At 53.1% G+C, this 14901-nt stretch overlaps 1 protein-coding gene across 1 annotated transcript; it reads left to right on the top strand.

The window, feature by feature from the left end:
* Positions 1–1871: 1871 nt before the first annotated feature.
* On the top strand, positions 1872–3134 carry SPBR_05034 (cbf nf-y family transcription factor; the record flags this gene model as incomplete). The annotated part of the gene is made up of 4 exons (XM_040763311.1): positions 1872–2144; positions 2222–2355; positions 2429–2547; positions 2623–3134. 4 exons carry the CDS (start codon positions 1872–1874, stop codon positions 3132–3134), a joined length of 1038 nt encoding a protein of 345 aa, XP_040615188.1.
* Positions 3135–14901: the final 11767 nt, after the last annotated feature.

The following is a 14901-nucleotide window of genomic DNA, read 5'->3' as shown; positions in this document are numbered from 1 at the left end:
AAAGAGCACTTATTAAAAACAGTAAGCGAGTCGAGAGGCCCTGAAAGACGAATGGTTGAGATCCATCGTGGATCAGTATTCAGCCGGCGTAAACAGCACCCTGCTCCTACGTAGAGCATTCTTCCCGACGCAAAAAGGCTTATTGAGACTAATATACACGCATAGAGGCCCCTCGTATTAATGTTTTGACACTGCCACCGTGCTTATATGAGTGATATTAAGTCTTTTACTTTTGGTCTAATGATACCCAGTCTCCAGGATGCTATTTTCGGCCCATAAAAATCGTCTGAAAACGACGCACTTTACCTCTTTGTGTCACGGCTATCCAAGTGTGAAAAGGCTGTGTCCAGATGTGCACGTGCGAGATACAGGGACGAGGAGCGATGGTACAGCCCAGTTTCTTTGGGTCACTGGCACTTTGAACATATCTCCTGTTTCAATCTGAGTTTCTAGGGAGGGAAAGAGATGTCTTGGTGTCATAACCGCTGTGCAACTGGTTCCCTGATTCCAGAAGCTGCCGGGTCTCTGTTTTCACCCTGCTACGCACCTCACATTCCCGTCTTTGGTCCGCGATGGCGTTCTCGTGTCTGAATGGACGCGTTCGCTTGGATATTTACGTAGAATTGAAATCATGGGCGAGACAAGCATGTGAATGAAATAAAAACGGCGACTGAACGGTTACCTCCGCCGTTTTGTGCACAAGGTCTCCCCCGTTTTCGTATTGTATTACTGCGACCTTGGCTAGGCAGAACTGTGTGTGTTCACACCCCCGTTCTTCGTGGCCGGAGCTTCTAATGTCATTATATCTGGTACGTTTGGGGATGTTTTCTTGTTTCCTCGTCGTGGGCATCTCGGCCCTCGATAGTTTAGATCTCTTCCCCCATCCGTGTTTTATCTACGGTTCGGAGATTTTTATCCTGCCCACGGTGCATTGTTCTCTTTGTTGCCCCTTTGCTCAAGTTCTTTCTTGTCAGTTGCCTCTTTTTCAAGCACCTTATATCTGGGCCCCAGTTCTTCTGTTTTTGCACCGGGCGACAAGAAAGGGCATCTTCTGGCTCCTGTTCCTGGCGATGGCATCTTCGCGGCACGGGGCCTCTGATATGAGGATTTGGCCTGGCAACTTGAACCTTTGCGGCTTGGGCGACATGGTGTCGTTGCAAGGTAGGTACATGTTGTGAATGATATTTATTTATTTCCTTAGGATGTGATAGTATTTTAATGCCCAAACCAACAACTAAACACACGACAAGAGCCGTGTTCCTATACTTTCACGTCCCAAGAATATAGATATAAAATGCGACAATTCGATATAACGCAAATAAACTGTAGAAAAAATCAATCAGATTTTATGAGTTAAAAGTAAATGAAAACGAAATAAAAAACTGTCATGACACTGTGACATAAATTTGCCCCAGCGCAGCGAGTGGAGCACACTGGCGGTGATACGGCGCCCGCAACCACAAAAACCGCTATACGCGACCAGGACGCGACTTCTCACAAGCCCCGCTTTTCTGCTCGAACCTCCTTGCAGTCTTGGCTGGCAATTTCTCACCATATGATGGCACCGTGGTCAAGTATGCGACAAACTCTTTACACACGCCAGAACTGAACGATCGACGACAACAGCTTGCCTCTCATAAAATTGACCACCGGTATATAATCGACAGCGCGTTGGGCTAGATTGGCGACGCCCAGACGATCCCCCGGGAACTAAACGAGCTCGACGACCAGACGCAACTGATGGCGAGCGTCTAGCAGAACTGCCACGGAACTGCGCAAGCCGACAGACAGAAAGGCATTGTTGTTAGGAAACAGGATACAGGATAGAAAGAGAACAGCCACTTCTACCCAAACCGTTCCCCTGCGCCGATATGCCTCCCCGGAAAAGCGACGCCGCGTCGCGAAAAACGGACACCAGTGCAAGCGCGGCTGCGGTAGCAGCCGACAGCCGTGCAACGGCTGTACAAGATGCACCGAGCCCAACCGCGGTGCAAGTTACGTCAGACCTCGTAGAGCCAACGGTGGCAGCCGATACACGGCCAACGAGCTCCGGAAAGCCAGGCGCCGAGAGGGAGAAGGACAAGGAGAAAGAGAAAGAGAAGGAGCACCCAAAATCGCGAAACAACGATGCGGTAACGATCGAGGTCGGCCTCCCTGTCCCCCGCTGCCGAACAGACACAGGCCCTCCGGGCGTCAAGATGTGGAGCTAACGCGAGCACAGGACCTGAACATGCCACGTTCAATCGTCACACGGCTGGCCAAGGGCGTGCTGCCACCCAACACGCAGATCCAAGGCAGCGCAATTACGGGCATGAGCAAGAGCGCGACTGTGTTCATCAGCCACCTCGCCAATGCGTACGTTGCACCACTGTCCACCAAATGTTGCTGCTAGCAAGTACAAATCCAAGTACGAACCTAACAAATGCAGCGCCAATACCCTGACGACCAACGCCGGGAAGAAGACCATCATGCCGGCAGACGTGTTTGCCGCACTCGATGACATTGAATTTGGCTTCATGCGCGAACAGCTCGAGGCAGAGTTTGCGAGTACGTCCCTCCGATGGCCCAGTTACAATAGGGATATACAACCACATACTTGAGCACACACTGACAGCCCTCCAGAGTTTACCCACATCCAGACGTCCAAGCGTTCTGACTACCGGAAGCGCGTAGCGGCCGCAAAGAAGGGCACCGATGGTGACAAGCAGGGCGACGGCGAGGGCGCTGACGATGCTGATGTCAGTGCTATGGGCGGTGTCGATGGTGATGTGTCGTTTGCCGCTGCGTCCGAGGCAGGTGAGGCGGCCGGCACGTCCAGCGCAAAGAGCCGCGATGCGCCACCACAGGCCAAAAAGGTCAAGCGGGCACCCAAGGCCGGCAAAGCCAACAGTGAGGATGACGAGGCCGAAGTAGATGAAGAGGACATTGAGATGGCCGAAGGCGAGGGGGACGAAGAGGAGGAAGAGGAGGACGAGGAGGACGAGGAGGACGAGGATGAAGAGGAAGAAGCAGAGGGAGAGGGCGACGAAGATGACGAGGACGACGAAGAGGAAGGGGGCGATGGCGATGACGACATGGACCGGGAAGATGCACCAGACGACGACGAAGCACTGGACAGTGAGAGCAGTGAATAATGCAGCAGGGCGGGGGTGAGTACCATGGGCAGGTGGCTCAGAAGTTACAAAAATGGGCCAGCGTACCTACCTCGTCGGTATTCGGGATTTTGCAAAAAGGAACGAATTACACAGACATGAAGAGGACACTTGCATACACACACATACGGATACACGTATTTTGCACATGTCCCAGTCAATCACCAATGCGACGCACACCCGCGTGCTCACACGTATGTGGTATTGTCTCTCAGCTCCCAGTCATGCACAGGCCCATTTTGACTGCTCATTGGATGCCTTCTTTTGCTCTTCGCCGCCTCGCCCGAGAAAGTGGCACCTGCAGGAGCGCGTGTCGTACATGTACACGCACCCACGGAAGAGCAGAAATGGCGGAGGCGGAATCTGCGACTGTGGTGCCACCGGGTGGCTGTGCAAACCTCACTCTTTTTTATTCTACCTACTGGTTGGCCGCTGTGGGACACACGTCTACCAGGGAGCTTGGCTGGCCATGCAAATTCAATATCGCATACATACAGGAGAGCTGTGTAAATGGAAAGGTCCGCAGTGTCTGCACTCGAACGCCTCTCACCTGCCGTACGGGACAGTAACATGAGCATAGATGCCCAAATTGCTGGGCCGTGCGAGTCTATTGGAGACCGGCCTGTGTGTCTCTTTCTTTCTGGACCTGAGCAATCCCGTGGGGCTTGTGCCCCGCGAGTGTGGAATTGTCGTTGATAGATGGAAAAGACAGTGCACACTTCCGGCCCGGTTTTGCTTGCTTTTCGAGTTGTACGACGTTCGTTCACTACCCCGCATCATGGTCTGAAACTAGCAACGACTTCATTCTTGTTTCTTGGGAATGTCTAAACTTACTCCGTACATTACTGATTCGGCTTCTGTGTTCATGGGCCGGATGTAGTGGATAAAGAGAGGGGAACCGACGTGCCGTCGTAAAATTGAAGAGAAAACGATACTGAAGTATGTTGTATGTCGTATGTCGTACTGTTATTCAAAGAGAGCACTCGTCCGTCTTACTCCGCCCGTACTTTGTACGACGTCTGTGTAGACACATGTTGTTGCGTAATGTTGTGAGGATGTGAGGTCTGTGGGTTTAAAGTGTGGGGTCTGTGCTCGCAGCAGCGTCCTGCTTCAAGTCAGCTTCTGTTGATTTCAGTCACAATGATGAGACGGTGGACGACAAGGAAAGTGAACAATAGAGTCACGAAGGGGACCGTGCAGGGTACCATGGAATGGGAGGACAAGGGAAGATCGTCTGGACTCTCCCCACACCTTCACCCTCCAATTTTCCCGTCGCATATATGTTGTACTTACGTCCGGGCTGCACCTATTATCAGATACTCATTTCGGTGCGTAGAGTAACCGCAACAATGTGTTTCCAAGAGTAGACTTGAACCCTGCTTGACTGAGGACTTGCAAGGAATACCAAGTGCGTCGACTACCCCGACTGTTTGCGCCGGATTGTATGAGTTATATCGTCTCTATGGCACTTGGCCGCGAAGGGCGAAACATGTGCGTGTGGACGAGTTGCTGTTGTGCGGCTTTTCCGGCTCAGCCTTCCTTCACCAACCGAACAGACCCCAGCTTGGCATAACATCACGACGTGTCCGTTGTTTCCTTTGTCTGGCGGTGGAAGGGACAGCAAGCCGCGGAAATAACGCCCTGCGCTCACGGAGAAATATACGCTGTTTAAGGTACCGAGGACAAGCTATGCGTTGAGACAAAAGACGACACGTTATCGGCGTTTTGCATTGTTTATTTCGTCGAAAAGAATATTTGCGGCTTGGCCAGGCCCAACCGCCGCAAAGCCGCAGTGTTCCTTGGTTTCCGTTGTCATTTACCTCAATAGTTTAGATGTTCATTTTTCAGGATTCTCAGACTATGGCGTGAACCTGCCGACAACTGTCTTGCTTTGGCTCCAATCGAATTCGGTGGGCACATGTGCTTTCAGAAGACGCGCTGGATACGGTTCGGTCAGGTCCGTGGCCGTTGATGCGGTTACTAAAAAGGAGTCTGATGTCGATAATTAGGAGACGTAAAGTGGAATAGTCATGACCCTGTGCCCTTTTCGGGTGGTATATATTGAGTCAAGATACGACTTGTGGGCAAGAAGACCGAAAGATCGAGAGGTTATGGCCGAGATCCTTCCCGCAACACGCATGCTGGTGTTGTTCTGGGTGCCGTCGTAGTCTCTGTTCGGAAGGTGTTGTATGTGCGCTGAAGAGGACTGTGCTTATCTTGCGAGTTGCGACGTTGTAGAGTGGTATTTGTACAATGGCTTGTGTCAACCAACCACTGCTCTCCCTTGATGCTCGTCTGTATCTGTTCGATGGCCGCTAGCAAAGAGCAATCCATCTGGTCGTCCACAATGAATGTTCGGACCGTGGCCACTGCTCAGGAGCTCAGCTCGTTAATATTATTGTGTGTTCCGAGTCATTCAAACGCATTCAACCGACGTCCGTCCGGACAGGGCTCCATTCGGAGTGCAAGGAGCTAGGATTAGCAGGATATCGATGATCAGCGGCGTATCCATGCTCATTGGCTCGGTTTGTCGTAGAGGCCGAAGCTGATTAGGGTGGAAAGAATGAATGGAACAACGCAATGGCCCGCAAGCTCGTAAAAGCCAGCAAACGCGAGGCGTCGACGACACCAATTCCAGACGGAAGGCCAAGCGGCACAGTGCTTAGTTCCATCGTTTTCCTTTTTGAGAAGAAATAGAGTGAGAAGAGGAGGCCAGGAAGAGGGGGAAAACTGGAGACTGGTGGATTGAGGAGAGGTGCTCAAAAGTGTTCGGCTGGACGACACAATCTTTATTTCGTACGTGGTACGACATACGACACTCCGTATGTATGTGAACGGAGTATTGCAAGAAAAGCATCAATCCATTATTGTTACCCCTACGCTCTCTCCCTTTACGGAAGTAAAAAGAAGTGGGAACGTTGGCAAACGGAAAGAGCAGCCCATTTCCGCCCGAGAAGTAGTCATGCCTAGTTTTGATTTGACCAACTCACTGGGAAGGCGTAGCCGGTAATACGGCGTAATGATATCCTCTTTAAATACTCTTCACAACTCCCTATTCTCACCACTTGTTGGGTCGCGTTGTAACTCGTTGTTTCTCGTAATTCGACATGCCGCTTGTGTTCGAAGGATCAAGGGAAAAAAAAGGTACGGGACCGTGACAGCTTGTTGTTCCATGCCATAGTACCTTTTCTTGCTGCATTTTCTTTCAGTGTGTCCTGCAGCTATGGAGAGCTTGCATAATAATCACCAGACGCGCCTTCCATTTAATTTCCTCGTGATTGCCCCTTTTATTCAGCAGAGGAAAAGGGCCGACAAATCCGTTTGTCAGCCAGTATCGCACCTTCCTGAACTACGCGAAAGATGCCCCAGAACGTCTAGGCATATGGGTTTATTGAGTCCTTTTCTCCCTCTCTCGCCTTATCCGTCGTCTCTTCTGACCGGCGTACCTCGAACGGCGGAGGCATGTTGTATGTTGTAAGATACGGTGGTCTTTCAAAACGCATCGACCGCTCTGTACGGCCCACAGGAGAGCAACAACGGGCTTTCTCGTCCAGATAGGAGAGTTCCACGGGAGTATAAGGTGCTTCCGTAACTGGCTCCTCGCCCATCGGCATCCGTATTCCGGCCTGTCGAATACGTCCTCCGTCGTGCTCCACGGCTTAATTGTGCTCCATCGCCACTATCGCCTTCTCTGACTTTGCGATCTTTAACGGCGCGCTCTCTTTGACAGGTCGCGCTCGGGCCAATCATGGGTGGAGACTCTACCCTGGTCGCTTCTGCCCCTACCCTTGTCACAGGTCAGTCGAGCCAAACGATTATCTTCTTAGCCTCTGGTTTCGTCCAGCACTCCCACAGCACGGACTACGACATAAGACTACATCGTACAAGCGGGCACTTTCCTAATTCTGACGTGCAAACCTGATAGTCAAGCCGATAGGGCTCGTTACAGCGACAACTTGGCACGGATTCGCTCACTCTCGTCAAGTACGTTATTCTCGATGAGCCTCCTCTTCTGCTCTTTTGGCAGCTTCCATTTTCATACGATGTATGACGTGCACGAGTTGCGCCCCGGAGCCTTGCGTATTTTTTTTTGTTCCGTCGGTCGTTTCCAACCAAACAGTTAACACGATTTCGACCTCCCACTACTTCCTCGCCTTTGTTACTTTCCTTCCCTCTGCTCAGTCTCCCTTCCCCTGTTGCTTGCTGTGCGACATGAGCACTGTCTGCGAATGAAACGGACATTTTATGGACGAAAAAGCTGGCTCTCTCGTCCTGTTGCTGTCCTTTTTCTGTGCTCCGAAACAACATTGCCCCGACCATTTCGTGCCTTACGGTGCATCATGAGGAGCGGGTACGACATTCCTGCTTCCGAAATCCCCTCCAGGGGTACGCACAAAAAGGTCCATCTGTTTTACGGGGTGTGGCATCTTTCCTGTGGACGGCCTTTTCACGCAAGTTTGTGCCTTGCCGAAAGCACCTAGACGTACTCGGTCAACTGCACCAATTTCCAAATCAGCCGTGGTTGAAGCAAGACTTTGCCTGCATTATGAATGACGAATGTCAGCACGTTGCCATCCCTTGCGGCCTTGTTTCGGTCGGCCCTCCGACTCCCTCTTGTTTTGCGCATGGCTCTTCCAACCTTTCCCACATGACCTCTGACACACCGACAAAGAAAGCGAATCAATGAACGAGTAGAGACGATCGTCAACTAGTATCTGCTTCTATATTTGGCCACAAAGTTTAGCACGAACATCTGTTCACTCGGCGCATGTGGACTGTTGCCCATGGGAAACGATGTTGTCGAGTTGCATTGCTAGTCGAGACTGATGTTGCCCTCTTGTGCCATAACGTAATACAGCATGGTTGTGTCGTTGCAGGAGACAGGGGCCTGGACACAAACCTTCACACCACCATCTCTAAAGAAGCATTCTTCAGTCTTTCCTGTGTGAAGGTCAGCCAGGTGGTGACGTTCAGGCACTTGCCGCTCAAGGGTAGAAAACGATCATCGCTGCCCCTCACCTTCCCATCGACCCTCCCGTCCACACCACACTGCATTGCCGCTACTTGCTACCTGAGTTTGGGCGGAAAATGCCATCGTTCCCATGCAGCCAACATTTGCGCCGCCCTGCACGCCAGACCACCATGCCTGTCCAGTCCCGCTCCCGCACGAACACCGTTTGACAAGCTTTGGATGCCTTCCCGAGCCCTCCCATACCTGCCCCCGTCCCTCGCCCCCCTACGTCCCCCCCCCCCCTCCCCCAGCGTCTTGTTTACCACTGCCGCCCGTCCTCCTTTAGCACCCGCAGCACACCACCCATCATGGTCGCGTTGAATACATTCACTCGCTCCCCCGCCCACTCCACCACTGTCCCCACTGTCCCCACTGTCCCGTTGTGTTGTCCTCCGCTACACACACAGCCTTCACACGGCCTTTGTCCTCACACCCGCGGCAACGGGAAGGTACGAAGTAGAGCTGGCTCTGCACCTAACGTCCCCGCCAGGTTGGATGGTGGGTGTGCTTGTCCTCATGTCTGCCGCTGTGCAAGGGCAACCTAGGAGGCCCTCAATCCCCTTGTTGAACAGCATGGCACATGGGAACACAAGACGTGCATATGTATACGTCGTGCATACAGCAGAGGAAATGCTCGGCTGCCATATCCTGGACTGCTTGGCACACGCTGTGGCGATTTTTCAGCGTGGGCTTCGACAAAGGGCGCAGTGAGATTTCTGCTTTGTCAATATGCCCTGAATACGACACAAGTCAATTTCTTCGAGAGCCCTCCCTCACCGGGCCGGCCAACATAGTTGCGCCGTCGCCGCTGCTGCTGATTTGACATCAGCTCACTTGTGCCGCTGGAAATGGCTCGACAGGGAGGCCCTTTGTGCTTCTGTTTCGTCGACTAGCGTAAGATATTTCGCTTCATGCATGAAACAGAGCCTGTATCTTACAAATAATACGTGAGCGTCGTCGTTCTCACGTTGCAAGGCAGGAACGACGCAGCAGTCCCCGAGACAGAACAGTTTTGCTTTGGGTATCACTGCCCGGCGCTATTTGCCCACTAATAGACATACTAGCGCCCCCCCCCCCCCCCCCCCACCAGTTGCCTAAAAAGACGGACTTCTCCTTTAGACGCATTGCGCCTGCGAATCACGAATTACGAGCGAGGTATGATATCTTGCGCTTTTCCGAGCCAGGCGTCTGCATTGTGTCGTTCCTGTTGAGGCTGCGAGGTTGGCTGTCGTCTCGACGTCGACGTACCTTGGGGACTCGTTTTGCGAGGAGATGGACGTGCAACATTATTCTACGTGGTTTGGCAGCTGGGGCCGCAGTTTTTCCATCAACTTGCTCCTTTTTAGGGACTTCGTACGTCGTATGTGTAATCTGTCAAAGACCCTGTCGTTTTGCATGCGATTTGTTCAGCGCAACTTTTCCCTCCTCACCGGACACTCGTACCGTCGTATCCTCTGCTCCAATGTCCTTATTGCTCGTAAAGAACCAATCGATGTAGAATGCCGCTAAACTACACTAGGACTGGCGCTGATCCAACAATAAACCTGCTTTCCCAAGAACAGTTTACTCCTCCGTACAGTTTACGGCGCGCGACCTGACGACGCATTACGGTCATCTGTGGTGACCCAATGACCGTGTACGTCGTCTGCCGCCCGGTGCTTGTATAGTACATACACAGTAACACCCGTTTACCGGGCTTGAGCGTGCCTTTTATTTTCTCACGTTCTCGGTGATGCGAAGAGACGTTGTATCTTTCGTCGATGTGCAGCAAAGGCCCGGTTGAAGAGCGTGCATGATGGAGAACGTCGTACGGCGTACAACGGAGTACAGGTCCAGAACCTAGAACCTACTTACGCCTGCTTCGCGGAGTACCCGACTGTTGCTGGTATTGGCTACCGCAGGAAAGGTACTGACTGGTCCGTGTACTTTGTATCTCCTCCACCAACGGAGCGTCCCTGGTCCCTACCACCCCCTCTCGAACTCTTCCCGTGCTTGCCTTGTTCCGCTCTCTCCGCTCACCCCCTGTCAGTCGTGTCTTTTCTCTCTGCTTTTTATGTGGCCCCGTCCCCTCTTATTGTCTTGGCTTCCTTGGCTTACCGGGATCCTTTGTCTGCCCGTGTTGTTTCTGCACCCCCGCCCCAACAGTCAATACTTTCTTCTGTTTTCGGACGTGATTTGTCGAACGTGTTATTTTGTTCCTGCTACTCTTTTTTTTCTTTTCTTTTTCGCCCGTATGTCGTACTTTTATACGTGTTTAGCGCTCGGTCGTTGTAGCTGCGCTTCTTTGCTTTTCCCTTTCCGTTATCCGTTGTGGCCTTCCTCGTTTAAAGTACTATAGAGTTGTCCTGTTTACACGTTGGCCCAGGTCGCACTTTCTTTGCTTTGAGCTGCCCAAACACTCACGCCGAAGTATGAGTGCATCGTGGTTTCCTTTTTTGTCACTAGCCGCTTTGTGTGGAGTGCGCCTCGGCCGCCCGTCAGGAAAGGTACATGTCCTCCACGCGGGTGTTCGCAGAAAGATACATGGCACACCCCCCTGCTTCCGCAGATCCACAGCCACGCACTCTCCCTCAATCTTTGTTCCCGTCCAGTTGGCCACCGTTTTTGCACCGTAAACCGTGTCGTTAGTCGTGGGCCGTGCCTTCCCTGTGCTACGCCTCGTGCGCCATTGCTCCCACCGTCTCTTGGACCTCCTCCCGGGTCAGTAATCTCGTTTCTCCTTCCCCCTGTCGCTCTTGTATTTCACATCGCCGTCCATAATGCCTTCCCCGTATTTTTATGAGCATGTGTATTTTGCGGCCTGTCTGTCTCTTTAATGATGAGAAGATGCCGAGCAGGCCGTGAGTCCGTCTACGCCGAACAGCTGGTTTCGCTGTCGACGTCCAGAATGGGAGCTGTTGCGTTTGTTCTCTTTGCAATTACGACTTGCTTCAGCGTGACAGAGAACCTGGGCCAGGCCACGTCCACCAACACGCCCCCCCCCCCCGCGGGCGCTCACATCTCCAAACTCGGTCTTCTGGTCTCGTCCCCAGTTGCGGCCTCCCCTCCTGTCGAAACGCTCTGCCACCCAAAGTCTAATATATCTGAGATATTGCTTGAATGAAGGACATTGTCTGCTTGCAAGCTTGTCCGTCTCGTCTGGTATCGCATCGCGCATGTCCCCTCACGGCCCCTACCACGTCGTCCCGAATTCCACCGCCTGTTCTTTTGCAGCCAAGACCTCCGCCAGAGCCTCAGTTGGCTTTCTGTCTCGTGTTCTGTCTCGTCCAGTTTCTTGGTGTGCTGGAGCTGCTGGTGCCGTGTCTGGCGGGCGTTTCCTGTCTCACGCCTCCCCCTGTCCCCTAACCGACCATTTCTCTTCCGCCACCAACAACCACGCTCTTGGCCCCGAAATCCACTCTGCTGTTATTCGCTCTCGTGCGCCAACGCGAGGGGCATTTGGCATTTGTTTGCAACGTCGCTGCTGGCTTTGCGCAACCAGAGGCTTGTGGCTGTCTGCGGCTGTTTGCGATATCAGTGAAGCACGCTCTATCTCCTGTCTTCTATTGTATCGTGCATTTTTCCCGTCTTCCATTTTCTAAATACGACATACACCGTCCCTGCTGCACCTCTTGTCTATTCCTGGATCCTGGTGGGTGGCCTCGTGCGGAGGACAGAAATCGATCGCCGCCATCTGACCACTTCGCTCGCCTCGTTGCCTTTTACACATGTGTAGGACGACACATACTTTTGTATTTCGTACACACGCCACATTTGTACGCTGCGCATCACACTCTCTCTCACATCCACGCGTGCCTGCACACACGCCCCGTCTCTCGTGCTGCTCCTGCTGCTCCTGCTGTTCCTTCACACGCGCTTTTAACAGATCGCTGTCTTTTCATCTGGCACAATCTCCGACGGCGATAGTTGTGTTGTCGACAGACATTTAGAGCCACACTCTGGTGCATCTTGACTTGCACTCCAACCACAGCGACCGCACGGTTCTGCCTAGCCTTCCCAGTCACAGTACAGTCCGCGCCGTCGCCGCCGAACCCACCTTTGCTTATCAGGCCCATCCCCGGACGAACCCCAAGCTGGCGCTCTTGGTTTGTTTGTCTGCCCCTCGTGGAATCTTCCGCGCTGCGCTGAGACTAGAATAAAATAGCTTCGCGCGCAAGTCCCCCAAGGCTTCGACCGCTCCCCTTTGCCTGCCTCAAGGACCCCCGATCGACGTTGCTCGACGACTGGGTACTTGCTAGACATCACCACGACCTTGACAGCTGGAACGACGAGCTAGACGATGTAGAGGACAGCCGCGTGCGACGTCCTCGTTGTCCCTTCTGCCGACAAGTTTGTCGTCCTTTAGCTTGCGTCACCTGCGTCACCTAGCTCACTAAGTCACCTGCAACACCCGCAGCCAACATTCCCGCACTACCACAGTTGTCGCCCGTTTTGTTTCTAGCGTAGCCTCCGTCCGTCAACCCTTCAAAACGTTGGACCAACGAGCCAACCACTTAACACGCAAAGGACGCCAGGCCACGCCAAACGAACGGAACGGCGCCAGGCCCTTTCAGTCCTTCCCAGACGATCGCTTTTCCGCCGTTCTCCTCTCGTTTGCCTGTCTCCTGTCTCGCCTGCCCTGCTGCTTTGCCACCCCTCCTCTCCTCGCCTGGCGCTCTTTGCTAGTGGCGTTTTCAGCCTTCCTGGCGCGCTTCTCCTCCTTGGGAACCCTCCGAGTTTACCCCCCTTCTCCCACCCCCTCCACCAGGCAATCAAGTTCCCCCACAAACGACCCTCAGAAAACGACGAGTAGCAGAAGCACGTTGAAACTGCCCTCTCCGTGCTTTTCGCCTTGCTCTTGTTGTGCTGGTTATCTCCTGTTCCTGTTCTCGCCAGCTTCGTTCGCTCGTTCCACTCGCTGCCGAGAACAGGCGTCGTTCCAGCCAATCCCTTCTCGAGAAACTGCCCCCTTTTGCAGTCCAAAACAGAATACGACGGTGAGGCCGGAAGCTCCTCGTACAGAGAATCGTCAGTCGCGCACCAGCATCTGCTGCTCGGCTGCAGCACTCTGCGCTATCTCCCGCGCACCCTTCTTCTGGCCGATCGTGCCTCCTCTCCTGTCGCAAAGGGGCTCGACCGTTCTGCCGCCCGCTCTGTTTTTCGTTTGCCCTTCCCACCACCGCCAGCAGCACCACCTTAACTGCAACCAACACCCCCCCTTGTATTTCTTATTTCTCCTACTCGATCGTCGAGCAAAAGAGTCCACACATCCTTTATCCTTTCCCCGGTTGCCTTGTTTGTCGACGCCGCCGCATTCAACTCTCTCTGACGTATACACAAACAAAACCTGTCGACTGCAAATTCCTCTTCGACATTCGCGCGCCTGCTCGCTACATGCACGTAAGACCTCGTTGATTGCTTTCTTCCTACCTGTGCTGTCGATTCTCTTAATCTTTTTCGTTTCTTTTTGCTTGCCGATTCTTCCTTCCATCGCTCCCCCTACCTGCGTCGTCGCTGTTGTTTGTTTGCCTTGCGTTGAAGTTCCCACCACCCCCTTTCTCCCCTGTCCTTCCGTCGTGCATCGACCTACTGCGCGACGCATACTCCCGTCGTTCCTCAGAGGGTCTCGCCTTGGTTTCCGCGCGCAGCATCGCATCCCACACCGTCCCAAGACCAACCCAACTACATCGCGACACGTCGTTGCGCAGACCCATTTGACGTGATCGAACATTCATCGCACCCATGTACTCCGCACAGCCGAACGGCGTTGACAGTGCTACTATCAACCCTGCCGCCCTTGCTTCTCCTGGTATGTTGATCGCTTTACTTTCTTTCTGCTCCAGACGCAGTCCAGAGTGCGGGAGCACGGGTTTTTCTTGCAAAATGGAAGCCAGGCTTCCAAGTACTTTCGTTCTATCGCGCCCGCACGCCGTCGTCCTCGGTAACCACTAATGTCTACGGTTTACGCTGGATCTCGGACGGCGGAGTGCGCGTTTTGCGCGTTTCCCGCCTCATCCCGCCTTTGTTGTTTTTGCCCTCTCTGGTCTTTTTTTTGCCTCTCTTGAGCCCGTAAGGTCTGCCGGGCCAGTCGTCGGCCGTTCTCTCTTGCTTTCTTTGTTGTTTCTCGTTGGCCTCATCGCTAGACAACAAGACGGCGCCGGTGTTTCTTTCCCCTCATTTCGTCACCATTCTCGACCTGCCCAGGCAGTCCTGGCGTGTCCTGGCGTCTCTCTTTCCTTGCTTTCTCTTCTTCGCTGCATCCTTGCTTCCTTGCTTTTTTCGCGGAGCCTCTGCGCCGAGTCCCCTTACTTGCGCGCTTGCTTTTTTACTTATTTATTATTATTTTCTGTGTCCTCTTTCCATCCCTTGCGACCGCTCGATCCGCACTGGCTATCGCTCATCTCAGGCATGGTGGAACTATAAACGGCAGGCCGAATCGCATTCTTGCGGTTACGGTTTCTTGCTTTTCATCTCCCCTTCCTTTCCTTGTCATTGAGTTTTGTGTCTTTACTTTCTGTGTTACCTGGTACTCTCTTCCGTTTGCCTCTTTCATCCCGTGTTCATGCAAAACGTCGCCGCCTGCACCGCATCTTTTCCAGGTATCCGGGCTGCTGTTCGAAGGCGCGTGGCAAGCAAGGCTATTGCTGTTGGGGTTCACTTGTAGCACTCGCCCCCCGCTCGCTCTGCATTGCTCTCAGCCTCACATCCCACCAGAGTACTTTTGTCTTTGTTGTTCCCACACTTCCCGCCCTTTCCGAA

Source organism: Sporothrix brasiliensis (genome assembly GCF_000820605.1).
Source record: "Sporothrix brasiliensis 5110 chromosome Unknown Cont21, whole genome shotgun sequence".
Lineage (NCBI taxonomy): Eukaryota > Fungi > Ascomycota > Sordariomycetes > Ophiostomatales > Ophiostomataceae > Sporothrix > Sporothrix brasiliensis.
The sequence above is the reverse complement of the archived record's forward strand: the minus strand, read 5'-3'. Positions and strand labels throughout refer to the sequence as shown.